General features: G+C 38.1%; 1 protein-coding gene and 1 pseudogene across 2 annotated transcripts in view; one reads left to right on the forward strand and one right to left on the reverse strand.

Annotated features, from left to right (window-relative positions):
* Trit1 (tRNA isopentenyltransferase 1) overlaps positions 1-17758 on the forward strand; it is a 48806-nt gene that overhangs the window by 13747 nt on the left and 17301 nt on the right. For both annotated transcript variants that reach the window (XM_076860670.2, XM_076860671.2), the window contains exon 2: positions 15774-15914. In XM_076860670.2, coding sequence (XP_076716785.2) covers positions 15774-15914 — 141 coding nt within the window. The remainder of the gene's footprint in view (positions 1-15773; positions 15915-17758) is intronic.
* LOC143403450 (plasma protease C1 inhibitor pseudogene) lies at positions 8623-10053 on the reverse strand (annotated as a pseudogene).

A 17758-nucleotide genomic window follows, 5' to 3' on the forward strand; every position in this document is an offset into this window, starting at 1 on the left:
TTTTGAGACAGGGTCTCACTAAGTTGCTAAGGGTCTTTCTAAATTACTGGCTTTGAACTTGTGATCCTGCCACAACCTCTCAAATTGCTGAGATTATAGGCATCCACCACTGTGCCTGGCTTAAATTTCTATATCCTTGCATGCTTTTTTAGTTTTAGTGTTGATTGATTTTTATGATACTGGGGATTGAACCCAGGGCACTCTACTGCTGAGCTATATTCCTAGTTACTTTTATTTTGAGACAGGATTTCACTAAATTGTCCAGGCTACCCTTGAACTTGTCATTCTCTTGCCTCACTCTCTGGAGTACCTGGGATTATAGGTGTGTGTCACAGTGCCCAGTTTACCATTCTTTTATAAAGAATCATGTCTGAAATCTATAATCCTTTGAACTTTTGGAATTTACAGATTGAATAATGAAGTCATGATTTCTCTAGTGTTAGTGAACATATACTTAGGTTTTCCTTGACTTCTGTGCCTGTTGCTCTTTCTTGGAGTGCCCTGTACATACTTGGAGATAAGTTTGAGGTCCTTCATTGTCCAGGTTTAGGTCTGTATTCCTTTTGTTAGCTACTCAGTTTCCTTGTCTTGCATGTGCTCACTTCCATGCACACCTCCCCACCCCTTTTTTCTGTTGTCTCATTTACATCTCACTGCCTAGCACAGTATTTCTAACAGTGGTTCTGAACCCTTGCTGCCCATTAGAATTACCCAGAGAGTATTAAAAATACTGATACATAGGCTTACAGCAGTCATTAAATATCTATTGATTAACATTAAATGCTAGTTAATGTCTATCTTCAGATGTTAGTATCTCTCCAAATTTAGTCTTTAAGGTCTTCATTCAGCCTGGTAGACACTTTATTTATTTATTTTTTGGTACCTGGGCCAAAAAAACTCAAGGGCACTCAACCACTGAGCCCCATCCCCAGCCCTATTTTGTATTTTATTTAGAGACAGGGTCTCACTGAGTTACTTAGCACCTCGCTGTTGCTGAGGCTGGCTTTGAATTTACAATCCTCTAATTTTAGCCTCTTGAGCCACTGGGATTACAGTCCCAAGTAACTGCCACCATACCCAGTTTAGTATTTTATGGTTCTTTTCTTTAAACCCGACTTAGCCAGAGGTCTCACTTCCAGGAGCCAAGGATTAAGCTTATCTGCTTGGCACTGCTCTAAACATTTTACATGTATTAACTCTGATCCTCATAATAACTAATAAGCAGTGTAGATGCTCTTATTATCCCCATTTTACAGATAAGGAAACTTGAGGCAAAGCAAACTAGATATTTAACCTGGATATTTATTTAGCTGGGTAGTAGGTCCAAAATTTGAAACCAGACAGTGTGGTACCTTTATACTAGACTGCATTCTCAACTTAGATATACACATGCAAATAATGAAGCACGTCAGATAACATACTTTATCATAGGTATCTTAAGGTAATATATCGCCAAAATTATCAAAAATGGGCCCATTTTAAGGCCCTAAAGATGGCCACAGAATGGCAACTTTATTATGAGCTTTATTTTCTCAAACTGAGTCCTTTGTTTCTGTATCTGTATCAGTCACGGTGGCATTGTCTGTGAATATATTTTTCACCTTCTCTCATAATTGCTCTTGAGAACCTGGAAAGGGTTCAGCTTGTTTTCTCTTTGATTTCTGAAATTTTGTTTCACTTTAGTATGAATTCATTACTTCAAGCAAAGAAACAGACCAGCCTCAAAGAGGGGTAAAAATTCTTCTGGGAAGAGGCAGCAGAAACAATTTGGGGTATAGGCAGAGCATCCAGGATTGAGTGTGTTCTTTACTACTGGCCAATTATATATGGCTAGGGCACTCTCTGAACCACAGCTTTCTCAAGTATAAAGTGACAAGTGACTGAATTGAATGGGTGACCTCTGAATTTCCTTAAAGCCATACTTCTCTAGTCTTTGCATGCAGATTTCTAAGCAGCCACTGCAGAGGCTTGGTATTGCAAAGTTTCTCATGTTTTATCTTAAAAGTATGTGCCAATGTTGTATTCTCTGCCTTAATCTCTTTATATTTAGATGTAAAAATGACTCAAAATATTTTTTATCACTTAGTAAAGTGGTCTAGAAGAGTGCATCATGTATATTATGCACTTCTCAGTTTGAAAAGTATGACCTTATATGATTCTAGCCTCTTTTCTCTTAAAGAGATATACTGAGAGGAAGACTAAAAGCCATGATCTACACTATACATTCCAAACCATTCCTCTCATCACACGAACTTAGCAGGGCAGGTTGAGAAGTTCTCCTGCTTTCTAAGCATCTTAATCTGTCAAGTTTATTCAGCAGGTTTGCAGTTGAATTTTTGCTGAGCAAAATTAAAAGGCATAATTGCCCATGAAGTTCCTGCAGCTGATTCATTCTTTCTAACTAAATAAAGTTGTAATTTTTTTAAAAAATGTTTTTCTTTTAAGAAAGCAAAGTTAGCTAGGAGATCAACCTTTTCCCTACTCTTCAACATTTCTTTAATTGAATTTGACTAAATTTCTTTAAAGGAAGTTTTTTCCCTTTCACCCATCTATGCCCAGACTTTTCTGTTTTTCCCCCTGAAGCTTGGACTATTAGAGCTAGAAGTAATGTTGAATATGAAAAACTTGAGGTTCCAGGATAGAAAGTGATTTCCCAAAGTCATAAAGCTGATTCATTTGGAACAGGAACTAGCAACAAGGTGGGAAAAGAACACTGTGAGGTCAGAAGACATGGATTCACAGTTTGTCACTAACTACCTGTGTGACTTTGGGTAGATTTCCTAATGTACCTGAGTTTCAATAAGGATGTGAAAGGATAGAACCTAGCAGTCTATACTTCACACATTGAGTAGTCATTGAATATTTTTCTTAGATGTTCTAGATGCTGGGGCTAGAGGTACATGTATAATTTCTTCCCTTAGAATTTGTAGTCTAATGAGGAAGATAGAACTTTTGTAAAGTCACATACAGAAAGTTCCGTCAAAAAAGAAACTGCAGGGTGCTGTAGGAACAGAGGATAGCAAAGATAGGGAGAAGATGGGAAGAAATCTTAGGGACAGCTTTCAAAAAGAAGTGATGCTAGGGACTGGGGTTGTAGCTCGGTAGTGGAGCGCTTGCTTAGCATATGTGAGGCACTGGGTTTGATTCTTAGCACCGTATATAAATAAGTAAAAAATAAAGGTCAATTGACAACTAAAAAATTAGTTAAAAAAAAAAAAGACAAGTGATGCTAAAGCATTTGGGGCTGGATGGGATCCGATTTTCATTTTAGAAAGATGCAGTTTGGATATAATAAGTTGGAGAGGTTATCCTATCCTAAAGGAAGGAAGATCAGTAAGGAAACTGATAGACTAATCTGTTTGAGAAATTTTGAAGACTCTAGTTGATATAATGGCAGTGGGAAATGTGATGGTGGTGGACTTTTGAGATAATACATGGTTTTAGGAACTAGTGTGGACAGAAGTGGAGATAGATGGAAAATATGGGAAGAAAGAGATATTAAGAGTGCTTCAAAATTTTTGGTTATCTAGGTGATTTATCTAAGTATGGATGAGAAGATAATAAATTTACTTTAGGTTTCAGGTGCCTGTTTGAGGTAATGATTATATGACATGGTGGTGAAGATGATAATGATAGCTAGCTAATTAGATAACATTATTGGCTGCCTCTAGGGGAAGGCCTTATTCCATATGCTTTGTATATATTAAACATTTAATCATCACAATAATACTTCGAGGCTAGAGTTAAGATTATCTCACTATATAAATGAGGGATCCTGTCATTGGTATTTCAGCTGATTGTATGATCTCAGAAGGTTGAGCTAACTTTTCAACCTCCCACTTCCTGGTGTATTATCTCAATTTTATAGCCTTGAAGACTGTTCTTTTAAACTCCCGATTTGCTGGTATATCTATTGTGAGCTTGACTGTTGCAATCTGGGCACAGAGAAGTTAAGTAACTTGCCAAAGGTTACATAGCTATTAAGTGGTGGAGCCACGACCTAAATCTGGGCAGTCCAGCTCCAGAGTCCTTACTGTTAACTTCTTCATCATACTATACAGCTTTCATTGATTATAAGAATGTCCAGGTTAGGTATCACAAGAGATAACTCCTGAAATCCACATCCACAACCTAGTTATCAGCACAAAAATGGTTGTAGAGTAAGTTTATATAAAAAATGGCAGGTGGATGCCATAAAGACTACCATTTCTCAGTATTGTTGCCATGACAGACATTACTAATAGATTAGTGGTTGGCTTCGGTAGAAGAGACTGAGGAAGGTCTAGTGAAATAAGAAGAAATCCTCCAGAGAATGGTGCCACTGAAGCCCAGGAGATTGATTTATGAAGACAAAGTTATCAAGTTGTTATCTTTTTTCTATTACTTGTTTTTCAGAACTTGGTTGACAAGTGTTACATTTGGCAGTCATGGTTCATTACTGATTTCATTGAGTGAGATATCCATGGAATGATAGGGGGCAACAAGCAGAGAAGATAGATGATTATACTGATCCATAAATCCAAGGATGTGGTTTTCAAGGGGTGTAATCTGTAGAGATAAGAAAGTGATTGAAGGACTTTAGGATCTAATTTGGAATGGGGAGGAAATGAAGTAAAAAAGGGGAAAATAACTTGGAGTGAAGGAACCCAGTTAGGGGCAGTCTTTTTTCTTGCTTGTGGACAGCTGCTATTGAGGCATCACTGCTAGTTCTGCCCTGAGTCCAAGACACTGCTGATTAGCACACTCATTAGGGCCACTTTATAGCATGGCAGCCTTAAAGGGTTGGAGCTTTAAATAGGTGACGTCTTTGGCTATACACCTAAAGATTATGGGGAGTCTCTCCAAGTGGAATTTCATTAGACAGGACTTCTCAGTTTCAGGAGTATTGACATTTTGGGCCCAGATAATTCTTTGTTGAAGAGGTGGGGGTTGTTACATTGTAGGATGTTTAGCAGCATCCTTGACCTTTACCTGTTAGATGCTGGTAGTACTCCCACTCCCATAATTGTGGGACCCAAACCAAAAATGTTTCCATACATTACCAAATGTGTGTTGGTAGATAAAATCACTTCCAGTTGAGAGCCACCACTCCTAGATTCTGCTGGTTTTCCTGGTCTCTGTTTATAGGTTTCTCTAGCCTTCATTAGCTCCTCTGGGTGCTTTAGCTCTGTTGATTTGGACAGTTAACATTATTTCAGCCTTGTGTTCTTTTCCCACAATTTTTTTAGTCTTGAAATAAACTCTCAGCACAGGGTTTATTTCCCTGTTTGATACCTAGAACATTAAATGTTTAATGGTTATGATATTTTGAGAAGACTACACAAACTTTGATCTCTCTCACTTATAAACTTTTATCACCTCCCTTTATTTCAGTTATCTGTGTCTTTTGCCAGCTTGGATTCCTTGAAGACAAGAGCTCTTTTTTAATCATTTTTGTATGCCTTACATCTTTTTTTGGGGGGAGCCGGAAATTGAACTCAGGGGTACTCAACCACCGAGCCACATCCCTAGCCCTATTTTGTATTTTATTTAGAAATGGGGTCTTTGCAATATGATTGATATATGTACATTCCATGTATTTATTATATATCAAAATGCATTCTACTGTCATGTATGACTAAAACAAATAAATAAAAATTAAAAAAAAAAAAAAAAAGAAATAGGGTCTTTGAGTTGCTTAGCACCTCGCTGTTGCTGAGGCTGGCTTCGAACTTGTGATCCTCCTGTCTTAGCCTTCCGAGCTGCTGGGATTACATGCGTGTACCACCGCACCTGGCTCATGCCTTGCATCCTAAGGAGTACCTTGCACATCATAGACTCTTAGTAAATGTTTGCTGAGATAAGTCAACTGTGTTAGATAGTTGGCTAGGTGAGTTAAACCACTAATTTTTCAGAATATTTCAGCTGTCAGGCCTCAGAAAGAAACCAGAGGTCCCTTAATATTATCAAAATATATTGTGCAGAGTGAAGCATTTATTCATAGTAATTTCTTTTATTGATTTATTTATTTATTTAGGCCTCCCTCAATTGCTAAGGCTGCCCTTTTTTTTTTTTTTTTTTTAAGGCCTCCTTTGAACATGCAATCCTTCTGCCTCAGCCTCCTGAGTCACTGGGATTATAGGTGTGCACCACCACACCCAGTTTATTCACAATCATTTCTGTGTACACAGTCATAGATGTCCTCTGGAAGAGGGGGATATGGAATAGTAGTATGCTACCTTTGAAAAATAGTACAGATCATTTTAGCTTTTCCCGGCACCAGGCTATTTCACAGGCAGAACACTGAAACTATGATTGAAGTTGTATAAAAGGGGACATATGAGGCATTCAGCTGCAAACTAGGCTGACTGGGTAGAACAGTATTCTAGTCAGGTAATAAAATTCCAAGCATGAGTATGATATTTACAATATGAGTATTATCTAAACCTGAACAAAATGAGACATTTGCAATATTAATTGGTTTCTAGCTTTGTTTAGATATTTATCTTTGATGTAAATGTGTATCATATTTCTGTGTTTTGATTTTTAACTATGCAGTATGGTGTGAGTTGATAAATAATGTATACCTATTAAAATGCATAATTTATAACTATAGTGCAATAATTATCAAAAAGAGAAAATACCTGTGTAAGAACACCCACTTTAAGAAATAGAGCATTATCAGCTCCCAGTAATTTTGAAAATTTTATTTTATAGTTAATATGCACAGTTTTTGCCTTGTGCCTAAAAGGTATCATCCAACTCTTTTTTTTAAGAGAGAGAGAGAGAGAGAATTTTTTAATATTTATTTTTTTAGTTTTTGGTGGACACAACATCTTTATTTTATTTTTCTGTGGTGCCGAGGATTGAACCCAGCACCCCGCGCATGCCAGGTGAGCGCGTTACCACTTGAGCCACATCCCCAGCCCTCATCCAACTCTTTTTTATTGTGATCAAATATATATAGGGTTGGAGGTATAGTGTAGCTTGGTGGTAGTGTGTGTGCTTAGCATGTGTAAGGCCCAGGGTTCATTTACCATCACACACACACACACAAAAAAAAAAAAAAAAAAAAAAGGTAAAAATGTATACATAAACTAAATTTTATCATTTTAACCATCAAGTACATTCACATCTATGTATGACCATTACTACCTTCCATCTCCAGTATTTTTTCATCTTCCCAAACTGAAACTCTGTATCTGTTAAACAATAATCTCCATTTCGCCCTCCCTCAAGTCCCCACTAACCATCACTTTCTTTTTTTTTTTTGGTGGTGGTGGGGGAGGGTACCAGGGATTGAACTCAGGAGCACTGAACTACTGAGCCACATCCCTAGCCCTTTTTTGTATTTTATTTAGAGACAGGTCTCACTGAGTTGCATAGTGCCTTGCCGTTGCTGAGGCTGGCTTTGAACTCACGATCTACCTGCCTCAGCTTCCCAAGCTGCTGGGATTATAGCCTGCACCACCTCAGCTTCCCAAGCTGGTGTGATTACAGCCTGCACCACCTTGCCCACCTAATCATCACTTTCTGTCTCAATGAATTTGACCACCGTATGTACTTCATATAAATGGAAACATATTCTTGGTACCTCATATTCACTGTCTTTTCGTGACTGGCTTATTTCACATAGCAATAATGACTTTGAGGTTCAATTGTGTTGTAGCATGCATCATAATTTCCTGTCCTTTTTAAGGCTGAATAATATTCCATTATATGGATATATACCACACCTTTCTTTGTTCATTTATCTGTTGATGATACTTGGATTACTTCCACCTTTTGGCTGTTGTGAATATGCTGTTATAAAAATGGATGTGTGGGTTGGGGAGTGTAGCTCTGTGGTAGAATGCTTCCCTAGCAAGCTCGAGATCCTGGGTTCAATCCTCATGAAGGGCAGGACAGCGGGGGAGAGATGTATAAATATCTGTTCAACATCCTGCTTTCAGTTCTTTTAGGTTTATGCCAAAAGAATTACCATATTCTGTGTCATGGTAATTTTATTTTTTTGTGTTTTGAGGAACTGCCATATTTTTCATAGTGACTACACTATTTTATTTTTTGTGGTCTGCTAGGCTTTTTGTTTTTTGTTTTGGTACTAGGGACTGAATGCAGGGGTGCTTAACTACTGAGCTACATGCCTGGTCCTTTTTATTTATTATTGTTAATTTTACACAGGGTCTCAGTAAGTTGTTTTGGACCTCACTAAGTTGCTGAGGCTGGCCTCAATTGCAATCCTCTGGTCTCAGCGTCATGAGTCTCTGGGATTATAGGCATGTGCCATCATGCCCTGCTCCCCTAGGTTTTATTTGTAGACTGATGAATTTGAACTAGAGAAAATTGCAAAAAAAAAAAAAAAAAGGGTGGGGGGTGGGGGGGTTGGAGAACATGACAGAGCCAGGGGGAAGGTCAGATGGGTGCAGGTCCCTTTGCCAGACCCTGTGGGAGCCCTTTAGGTGGATGAGAGGATACTTGAGGTAGAAAGTGGATGGGGGCAAGTCCAGGAAGAAAGTAGCAGAACTGTAACTGGGAGAGCTAAGGGTTGGGTGGTAGGACTTGCCTTAACATAGACCCCTGCAGGTCTTAAGCCCTGGGGTCATGGACCAGCTCCATACTGCAGGGAACTTGTGTTGCTGATTCCTACAGCAGGAAGAGGAAGGGCTGTTGAACCTCAGAGATCAGCCAGTTGTAGGGCACAGATGACAGAGACCATAGCTGCCTCTATACATGTCTTTGTCAGCTCCAGCACAGACATCTGAAGATCTCAGTCCTCTGTCAGCTTGCACTGGTCAAGTTCATAAGTCAAGTCAAAGGATTGTAGTTTTCTTCATGATTGACAGCATGTTCGAGCTGCTGTTCACTTTTATGAAGATCTTAAAGAAAGTCGGAGGAACTTAGATAACTCCTGCTTCTTCATGATGAGTTCGAAGACAGTGGGGCTGAGAGATTGTTCTCTTTCTTGGAGGTGGGGCAGCAGGATCACAAAACTCAGGTTGTGGGAGAGCTGCTTTCTAACCCATTCAACATCATGAGCCTCCTTTGATTTCACGTCAGTGAAATGGACCACAGGATACTTCTTGCTACTCTTCCTGGGCACTTTAATCACAGGTTTTTAAGTGAAAGGACTCCTTCTGTCTTTTTGATCTTTTTTTTTGTTTATTTGTTTTTCCTTCTACTTAGCTCTCAGGTAGGCAGCATTGAGAAGGACAAGGCTGGTGTCTGTAGGCCAGACGCCTAGCAGCTGACTGATCTTGTGGTTGGTGTTCTCAGCCACCCAGGGGGGATGGCATTGCTTTCTTTGTTGAGGAATCTCCAGCTGCTGCCATACAAACCCTGAGAGGTGTTCACAGAGGTATCTCCTATGGCCTGGTCTGGCCTATAGTACTGAGAGGCTGAGGTGTGATACCTTTGGATATGAAGGCCTTCAGGGCCTGGTGGACACAGGTGAACTACTTGTAGGAGAGGATACTCTCCAGGCTTCTCTTGATGCTGTCCCCAGCCTCAAGGAGCACCTGGGAAAGGAGGCTCATGATGTTGAATGGGGAAAAGGCTGTGTTGTTTTCAACCTTTATCATCTCTGAGAAGGCATGGTAGAGTTTAAGGGTGAATTTATCAAAGCTTCCCTCAATATGGGTTCTGCTTAATGACTGTCCAAATCAGAACAGTGAGTGTGCTGGGCCTGGGGCAGAATCCCTGTAGTGGGTCGAGTAGGTTCTGTGGGAGCTGGGTAGTTGGTTGAATGTGTTATTGAGTGAAAAATGTGTTATTGAGTGAAAGTGGTAGATTCATCAGTGGTACTAGCTATTACTTTGGTTGTTGAATTGGTTGTCAAATGGGTTGTTAGCCAGATAGGAGACTTCATGATGTGTTGATATCTTCCTTCAAAATAATTTTTCCTTTCTTCTTGCATGCTCTCTGGATCCCTAGAGTTCTGGTGGTGTTTGGATTTGAGGTGGCTTTATTTCTAGCCAGCAGCTACAGCAGGAGGATCAGCAGGATCAGCCTAGAGGCCATCTGGGCATTGATGTCGGCTACAACCTGCAGAGCCAGCCAGCATTGGAGCCTGCCCATAGGGAGCTAGCCCAGAGCTTGGAAGCTCAGGAGGCTTCTACCCCATTCTGAGAGCTGCACCATTTTAAATTCCCAGCATCAATATACAAGGATTCTGATTTCTCTGCATTCTTGTCAACATTTGTTATTTCTATTTTTTTCTTCCCCACCCACTTTTTATATCTTGTGGTGCTGGAGATTAAACCAAGCTTTGTTCATTTTAGACAAGCGCTCTACCACTGAGCTATACCCCCAACCCCATTGATTTTATCAGATAGACATCATGATGAATACATCTAAGATTTTTTTGGGGGGGGGTGTGTACTGGGGATTAAATCCAAAGGTGCTTAACTACTGAGCCACATCCCCAGCTGGTTTTTTATTTTATTTTGAGACAGGGTTTCCCTAAGTTGCTTAGGGCTTCACTAAGTTGCTTAGGGCTTCTAAGTTGTTGAGGCTAACTTTGAACTCGTGATCCTCCTGCCTCAGCCTCCTTAGCTGCTGGGATTACAGTCATGTGCTATCACACCTGGCTCAAGACTTTTTTTAAATTGTAGATGGACATAATATCTTTTATTTATTCACTTTTAAGTGGTGCTGAGGATCGAACCCAGATGCCTCACACATGCAAGGCAAGTGCTCTACCACTGAGCTACAGCCCCAGCCCTTGGGTCAAGACTTTTTAAAGAAACTTTTTGTTGTGAAAATTTCCCAACACATTAAAAAAAAAAATAGAGCAAATATTAGGTTGAACTTCTACATAGCCATTACCTAGCTTCAGTAATTAGGAACATTTGGCTAATCTTATTCAGTTTTAGTTGCTTTCCTCTCCCCATTCTTGCAGTGCACATCCCTAGTCACATAATTATGTTTAGGTTTTTGACAGTATTGGTACAAGATTATATTGCCCAGTGACACTGTAGCCATCATAGTTGTGCAAGTATATTCTCTAATGTTTCCACAAAGATGAAATCTCCTGACAATACATTTCTCAGAGTTTAAGTGGTATGTGATTGTATTTTTATTTTATTTTTTTATTGTAGAGGGACAGCATGCTTTTATTTTATTTATTTATTTTTATGCAGTGCTAAGGATCAAACCCAATATCTCACATGTACTAGGCAAGTGTTCTGCCACTGAGCTACAGCTCCAGCCCATGACTGTATTTTCATTTGATACATTCTCATTTTTTTAAAAGTGGTATTGGGTATTGGACCCAAGGCTTCAAACATGTTAAAGAAGTGCTCTACCACTGAGCTGTATCCTCAGCCTTTTAAATTTTGTTTTGAGTCAGGATCTTGCTAAATTATGTAGGCTTGCTTGAAATTGCGATTCTCCTGACTCAGCCCCTGAATGAGTAGCTGGTGTCATAGGCATGTGCCACTGAGCTTGGCTTTATATATTCTTTAATATGCTATATACCTCTAAAAGTTAAGGACTCTATTTACATTTTGCAGTTCTGGGGAGCTCTACACTCATCATGCATGAGTCCTTTAAAGTTAAGGATATATATAACCATAGGACCATATTATACCTAAAAATTAATAATAATTCTTTTTCTTTTCTTTTTTTCCCCCTGTATGCTATTTTACTGGGAGTTACTGCTTATGTTAGACAAGCACTCTACCACTGAGTTATAACCCTTAACCCTGTTAATTTCTTACTTTGAGAAAGGGTCTGGCCAAATTGCTGAGGCTGGCCTTGAACTTGTGATCCTTCTGCCTTAGCCTCCCAAGTAGCTGGTATTATAGTGTTCATCGCTGTGCCTGGCAACAATAATTCTTCATCATCAGGTATCTCATCAGTATTACGCATACCTTTATGTCCTATCCCTTTTAATCTGGTGTTGAGGAAACAAAGAGTTAAACATCACTTAATGATGGCAATTTACTTTAGTAAAAAAGTTTTTTTTTATTATATTAGTTACAGTTTAAAAATTTTTAACTTTTAAGAGTAAGGGCTGGGGTTGTGGCTTGGTGGTAGAAAGCTTATATGTGTGAGGCACTGGGTTCAATTCTCAGCACCACATATAAATAAAGGAATAAAAATAAAGTTTTCATCAAAAACTAAAAAAAAAAAAAAATTAAAAAAAGAAGAGCTTGTACTCTTCTTTCTTTAAATCCTTAGTACTCTCTTTTTTCCCCCTGTTATTTGTTGGCATTTCTATGTACTCTAAACAGTGTAACAGGCCACTTCAATTAGTAACAAAAAAAGCCTAATTCTGGGACCGCCTTCTATTAGAATTACTTGTATGTGTGTGTATGTTTAAACTCAGTGTCTTTTTTTGTTTTTGCTGGGGATTTAACCCAGGGGTACTTTACCACTGAGGTAAATCCCCAGCATTTTTAGTTTTTTATTTTGAGATGGGGTCTTTTTAAAAATTTTTTTTGGAACTGGGGATTGAACCCAGGGGCATTCAACCACTGAGCACATCCTCTGCCCTTTTAATATTTTATTTAGAGACAGGGTCTTGCTGAGTTGCTCAGGGCCTTGCTAGGTTGAGGCTGGCTTTGAACTTGCAATCCTTCTGCCTCCTGATTACAGGGTGGGATTACAGGTGCGCGCCACCACATCTAGCTGAGGCAGTGTCTTGCTGAATTGCTTAGGCTGGCCTTGAATTTGTAATCCTCCTACCTCAGCCTCTTATATCACTGGGATGAAAGGCATGCTCCACTGTGCCTGGCTAGACTCACCATTTTAAGAGCCTTTAAAAAATATACCTAAAGGCAGATCACAAGATGACAGTTTAGCTAGTTATCTTGGGTCTCTGGTAGAATGTGCTATAGAGATGTTTATAGTTAGTTTACCATTTTGGAGGGATGGGTAATTGAACATTTGTAACTATATATTTCCTTAACATTAATCTTAGTGTGGAAAATGAGAGTCTTTTTAACTGTGACATTCTTACCAGCATTTGAAATCCTCTGCTGGCAAAATCGAATTGTTGCTGTGTAAGCTCTTTAACATTGGATCATGTGGAAGTCTGAGCTACAGCAGAGCCAAGGCTGTGGGAGAAGAGAGAGGGAGAACACAATTATTAACTTTTTCCCCCTTTGTTTTTTTTTAAATTTGTACAGTGGAAGACACTGGTGTGTAATACACCCTACAACACTTTATAGTGACAGAAGGACATCTTTCTTGTTCAAATAGGCAGAAAACAATACCCTATGATTTAAGAGTCCGTCAGTCACATATAAGAATGCAGTTCTATTATCAGGCATAGGTTGAATGAGAGAAAAAGTCAGCTGATACTTCTTCTAGGACTGGTTGTTTTTCTTTTTTTTTTAATATATATTTTTTAGATGTAGTTGGACACAATGCCTTTACTTATTTATTTATGTGGTGCTGAGGATTGAACCAGGGCCTCAAACAAGCCAGACGAGTACTCTACCACTGAGCCACAACCCCAGCCCTTTTGTTTGTTTTTGTTTTTCTTTCTTCTTTTTTTTTTTTTTTTTAGAATTTTTTAATATTTATTTTTTTAGTTTTCGGCGGACACAACGTCTTTGTTTGTATGTGGTGCTGAGGGTCGAACCTGGGCCGTACGCATGCCAGGCGAGCGCGCTACCGCTTGAGCCACATCCCCAGCCCTTTTGTTTGTTTTTCTGTGTGCCATTTTACTATTTCACAGTTTTACTACCTTGAAGATAGCTTATATCATGGCTGGTTAAGTAACCTTAGTAACTAAGAGTGCACAGGCTTCATAGTGTTAAATAATGACACTAAAAGTATCTCCCTTTCTCCTGGTATTATTGTGATAGTAGTAATGGAGTGAGTGATAGTAATACAGGTAGTTAATATAATGACCCTCTCATAGTACTTACAGTGTACCAGGCAAAAACTAAGTGCATTTTACATGAATTAATTTATTTAATCCTCACTGCAATCCTATGATATAGATATTATTATCTCCATTTTACTGATGAGGGATTGAGGTTCAAAGATGGTAGTAACTGAGTACTCCAGGAACAAATAACTAGTAAGTGGCAGAGCTAGAAATTGATCTGAGGCAGCCTGGCGCCAGGGTTCTTCCTCCTAACCATAACACTGTACTATACTTATTTGACACCCATGTAAGTAAAGGGAAACGTGAGATAAAAAATGCTTTTAACATCTTTGTGGGCTCTGTGGAACTTATTATTTGTTCATTCAGTGCTCCACATAGAATCAGTGATTACAGAGAGAACATTTAATCCCTAAGCATTCATTCCTGTTTTCAAACTAGTATTTTCAGATCTGTTCTCCATCAGAGACCTTGCATTTAGACAAAGTACACTTGAACTTTTTAGTTGAATTGGCAGATCAAGAGCTTACAAACAGGATATTGCCTTTGAGTATTTAGACTGTATGCGCTGACCCCCTGAAGCAGTAATTTGGATAGATCACAATGTTTCCACAAGAGTACAGTAGTCTTAGGGGTTCTGACTTTAAAGTATATACATGTACATATATATGTTTTAAATGTTTTTTAGTTGTTGGTAGACTTTTATTTTATTTACTTATTTATATGTGTTGCTGAGAATTGAATCCAATGCCTCACATGTGCTAGGCAAGCACTCTACTGCTGAGCTACAACTCTAGCCCCTATATGTGTATATTTTATTATGTATCTTTGTAGATATACCACTTCTCTACAAAATGAAACCAAATTCCAAAAACCTTTTAGAGCCATTTAATAAATCCAAAAAATATCTGAGCATCCTGAAGTTAGAATTATGAACAATGAAAATGTTACTTTTCTGGAGGCTCGTGGTAAATAGAATAAATAAAATAACCTTTTCGATTCTGTTTTCTTTCTTTCTCTCTTCCTTCTTTCTCCCTTTCCTTCCCTCTTCTTCCGTTCCCTCCTTCTTTTTCTTTTGGTACCAGGATTGAACCCCCAGGGGCACTTATCCCCTGAGCCACATTCCTAGCTCAGGGCCTTGCTAAATTGCTGAGGCTAGCTTTGAACTTGATGATCCTTCTGCCTCAGCTTCCTGAGCTAGTGGGATTATAGGCATGAGCCATATGCCTGGCAACCCACTCATTTTTAAATGTATAAAGTTTAGGCCTAGAAAACCTATTTCTTTTTTTGTAACAGGGATTGAATCCAGGGGTGCTTAATATTTGAGTCCTATTCCCAGCCCTTTTATATTTTATTTTGAGATAGTGTCATACTAAGTTGCTTTGGGTCTCGCTAAGTTGCTGAGGCTAGATTTGAACTCATGTTCCAACTGCCTCAGCCTCCCAAGTTGCTGGGCTTACAGGCGTGTGCCACCACACCCAGCAGAGAATCTCTTTTTTCTTTTTTTTTTTTTTAATGGTTGAAAATTTTAGTGTCTTTTAAACTTATGTTCAAAAATGGGATACTTAAGTCCTATGGAGACACATTACAATTTATATTATGTTCTTGGATACCTGTCAGCCTCTCAGTAAATCTCAGCTCTTATACCTAAGGAGAACCTTTTTTTTTTCAGTCTTGCAGAATCAGTTCTTACTTGGTCACTAATTTACATATCCTTTTTTATCTTTAAGTCTGAGCCATCAACTACTATTTGATAAGAAAACTAATGCTCTGTTTTCTTCTTTCATTGACTTAGGCTTTGTGGATATGACTGTGCTCTTAGATACAGGGTAGACCTGGTACTTTGGGTCAGTCAGCTGTTCATCTGGAGGGAGGAATAGATAACCATTCCCACCCATCAAACATGCGTTTTATGAAGGTAGATGACTTTCTCACATTAATTTTTTCTTTCCTTCAGGTCTATGAAGGGCTAGATATCATCACCAACAAGGTTTCTGCCCAAGAGCAGAGAATCTGCCAGCACCATATGATCAGCTTCGTGGATCCTCTTGTGACCAATTACACAGTGGTGGACTTCAGGAACAAAGCGACTGCTCTGATATCCTTAAGGAAAGACATCTGCTAGGCTTGGAGGGTGCAAAGAAGTCTAAGCCAAGAAAGAGCTTTTCTTATGGTAGCTTTTCTTTTCTTTTTCTTCCAAGCAGGCACACCCAAGACCTCACTATCAGTAGTTAATGTCACAGATCTGTATGGAAAGTGCTATTGCTCCTCAGAGTCTTATCCTTAGACTGTAGCATCAGCATCCATTTGGAAATGGTTAGAAATGCAGAATCTTTGGTTTTATTCTATACTTACTATATCAGTATTTGCATTATAAAGAGGTCCAGGTAACTCTTAATAAGAATTAGTACATTAAAATTTGAGAAAAATTGTTTTAATGACAAGAACACTGATTTAGGAATCAGAAAATGTATGTTCTAGTTCTAAAACTACCTCTTTTGACTGCCTGAACTTTATTGGATGAAGTTTACTTAACTCCCATGAGCTTTAGTTTTTGTATACCCTTTAAGTGGGGATACAAAATTAATTTATAAATATAATGAGGTGAAAGTTAAAATTTCAAAGGAATTATGGAATAGGGGAGGACTGGAAAAAAATAGTTCTGGATAAAACAGAAAATCTTGAAAAAAATATGAGAAGACTATGTTTTAAAATAAGACTGCTTTTAACATTTAAAAACGGTCAGATATTAAATCATATTAGAAAAGCATAATAATTATAATAGCATGGAATTTATATAATACTAGATAAATTTATGCCACAGAATAGAAAATCCATTTGCAGATTCAAATGAATGTTTATATTTATCTTACAATCAAGGTGTCATTTCAGAACAATAATGAAATAATGAGGTAGTTAATAATTGTTCCTGGAAATTAATTGTTTTGGAAAAAAATAAAGTCATATCCTAGCTGGGCATGGTGACTCACACTTGTAATCCCAGCTACTCAGGAAGCTGAGGCAGGAGGATTGCAAGTTCAAGGCTAGTATGGGCAACTTAGCCAGACCTTGTCTCAAAAGGAAGAGTTGGAGATGTAGTTCAGTGTTAAGATACCTTGGGTTCAATCCCCAGTACTGGAAAATACATAAATATATGAATAAATAGATAAACAAATAAGACTTGGGACATAGTTCAGTGCTAGGGCACCCCTGAATTCAATCCCCAGTACCACAAAACAAGTCAGGTCCTCATTGCATGTAGTGCTTTACATGTGATATAATAAGTTCCAGATAAATTTTAAAGTTAAATGTAGGTATTTATAATGAAACTTTGAAACATATGGGAATATATACGATTGATTTGAGTAGTTAAATGATTTAAAAGTAGGGAAAGGCTTCGTTGATACATTAAAAAGAAAATAGCTAGTTTAAACATGTGAATTAAACCATTGTATTAATGAGAATGTATATCAACAAGACATGTAGGTGTATGCCCTCGAAAAACTCTTGACATAAGTATATCAGGAGGTATTTGGTAAATTTTATTATATCAGTATTGCACTTAATAGCAAAAGCAATAAATACCCAAATTCCCATTTATAGAAGAATGTATAAAATTTGCTTTACTCATATGAGCTATGTACTTTTAAAAGAGTAAAATTTAATAAATTGCAGCTACATGTATCAATCAACATGAAAGAATCTCAGAAACAATATAAAAGTGGAAATCACAGAAGGACACATGTCTCTTTCTGTCATTGCATAATACTATAATGGTTACAAAATAAGCAAATTAACCAATACATACATATCAGGGATACATACATACCAGTACTAATATAAGAAAAGTGAGGGATGATGAAAAACAAACTAAAAAAACAGAGCAATTCAAAATGTTGATTCCCTTTGAGAGAAGTAGAGGTTGGGATGGGAATGAATATA

The sequence above is a fragment of the Callospermophilus lateralis genome, chromosome 7, assembly GCF_048772815.1.
Source record: "Callospermophilus lateralis isolate mCalLat2 chromosome 7, mCalLat2.hap1, whole genome shotgun sequence".
In the NCBI taxonomy this organism is placed as follows: domain Eukaryota; kingdom Metazoa; phylum Chordata; class Mammalia; order Rodentia; family Sciuridae; genus Callospermophilus; species Callospermophilus lateralis.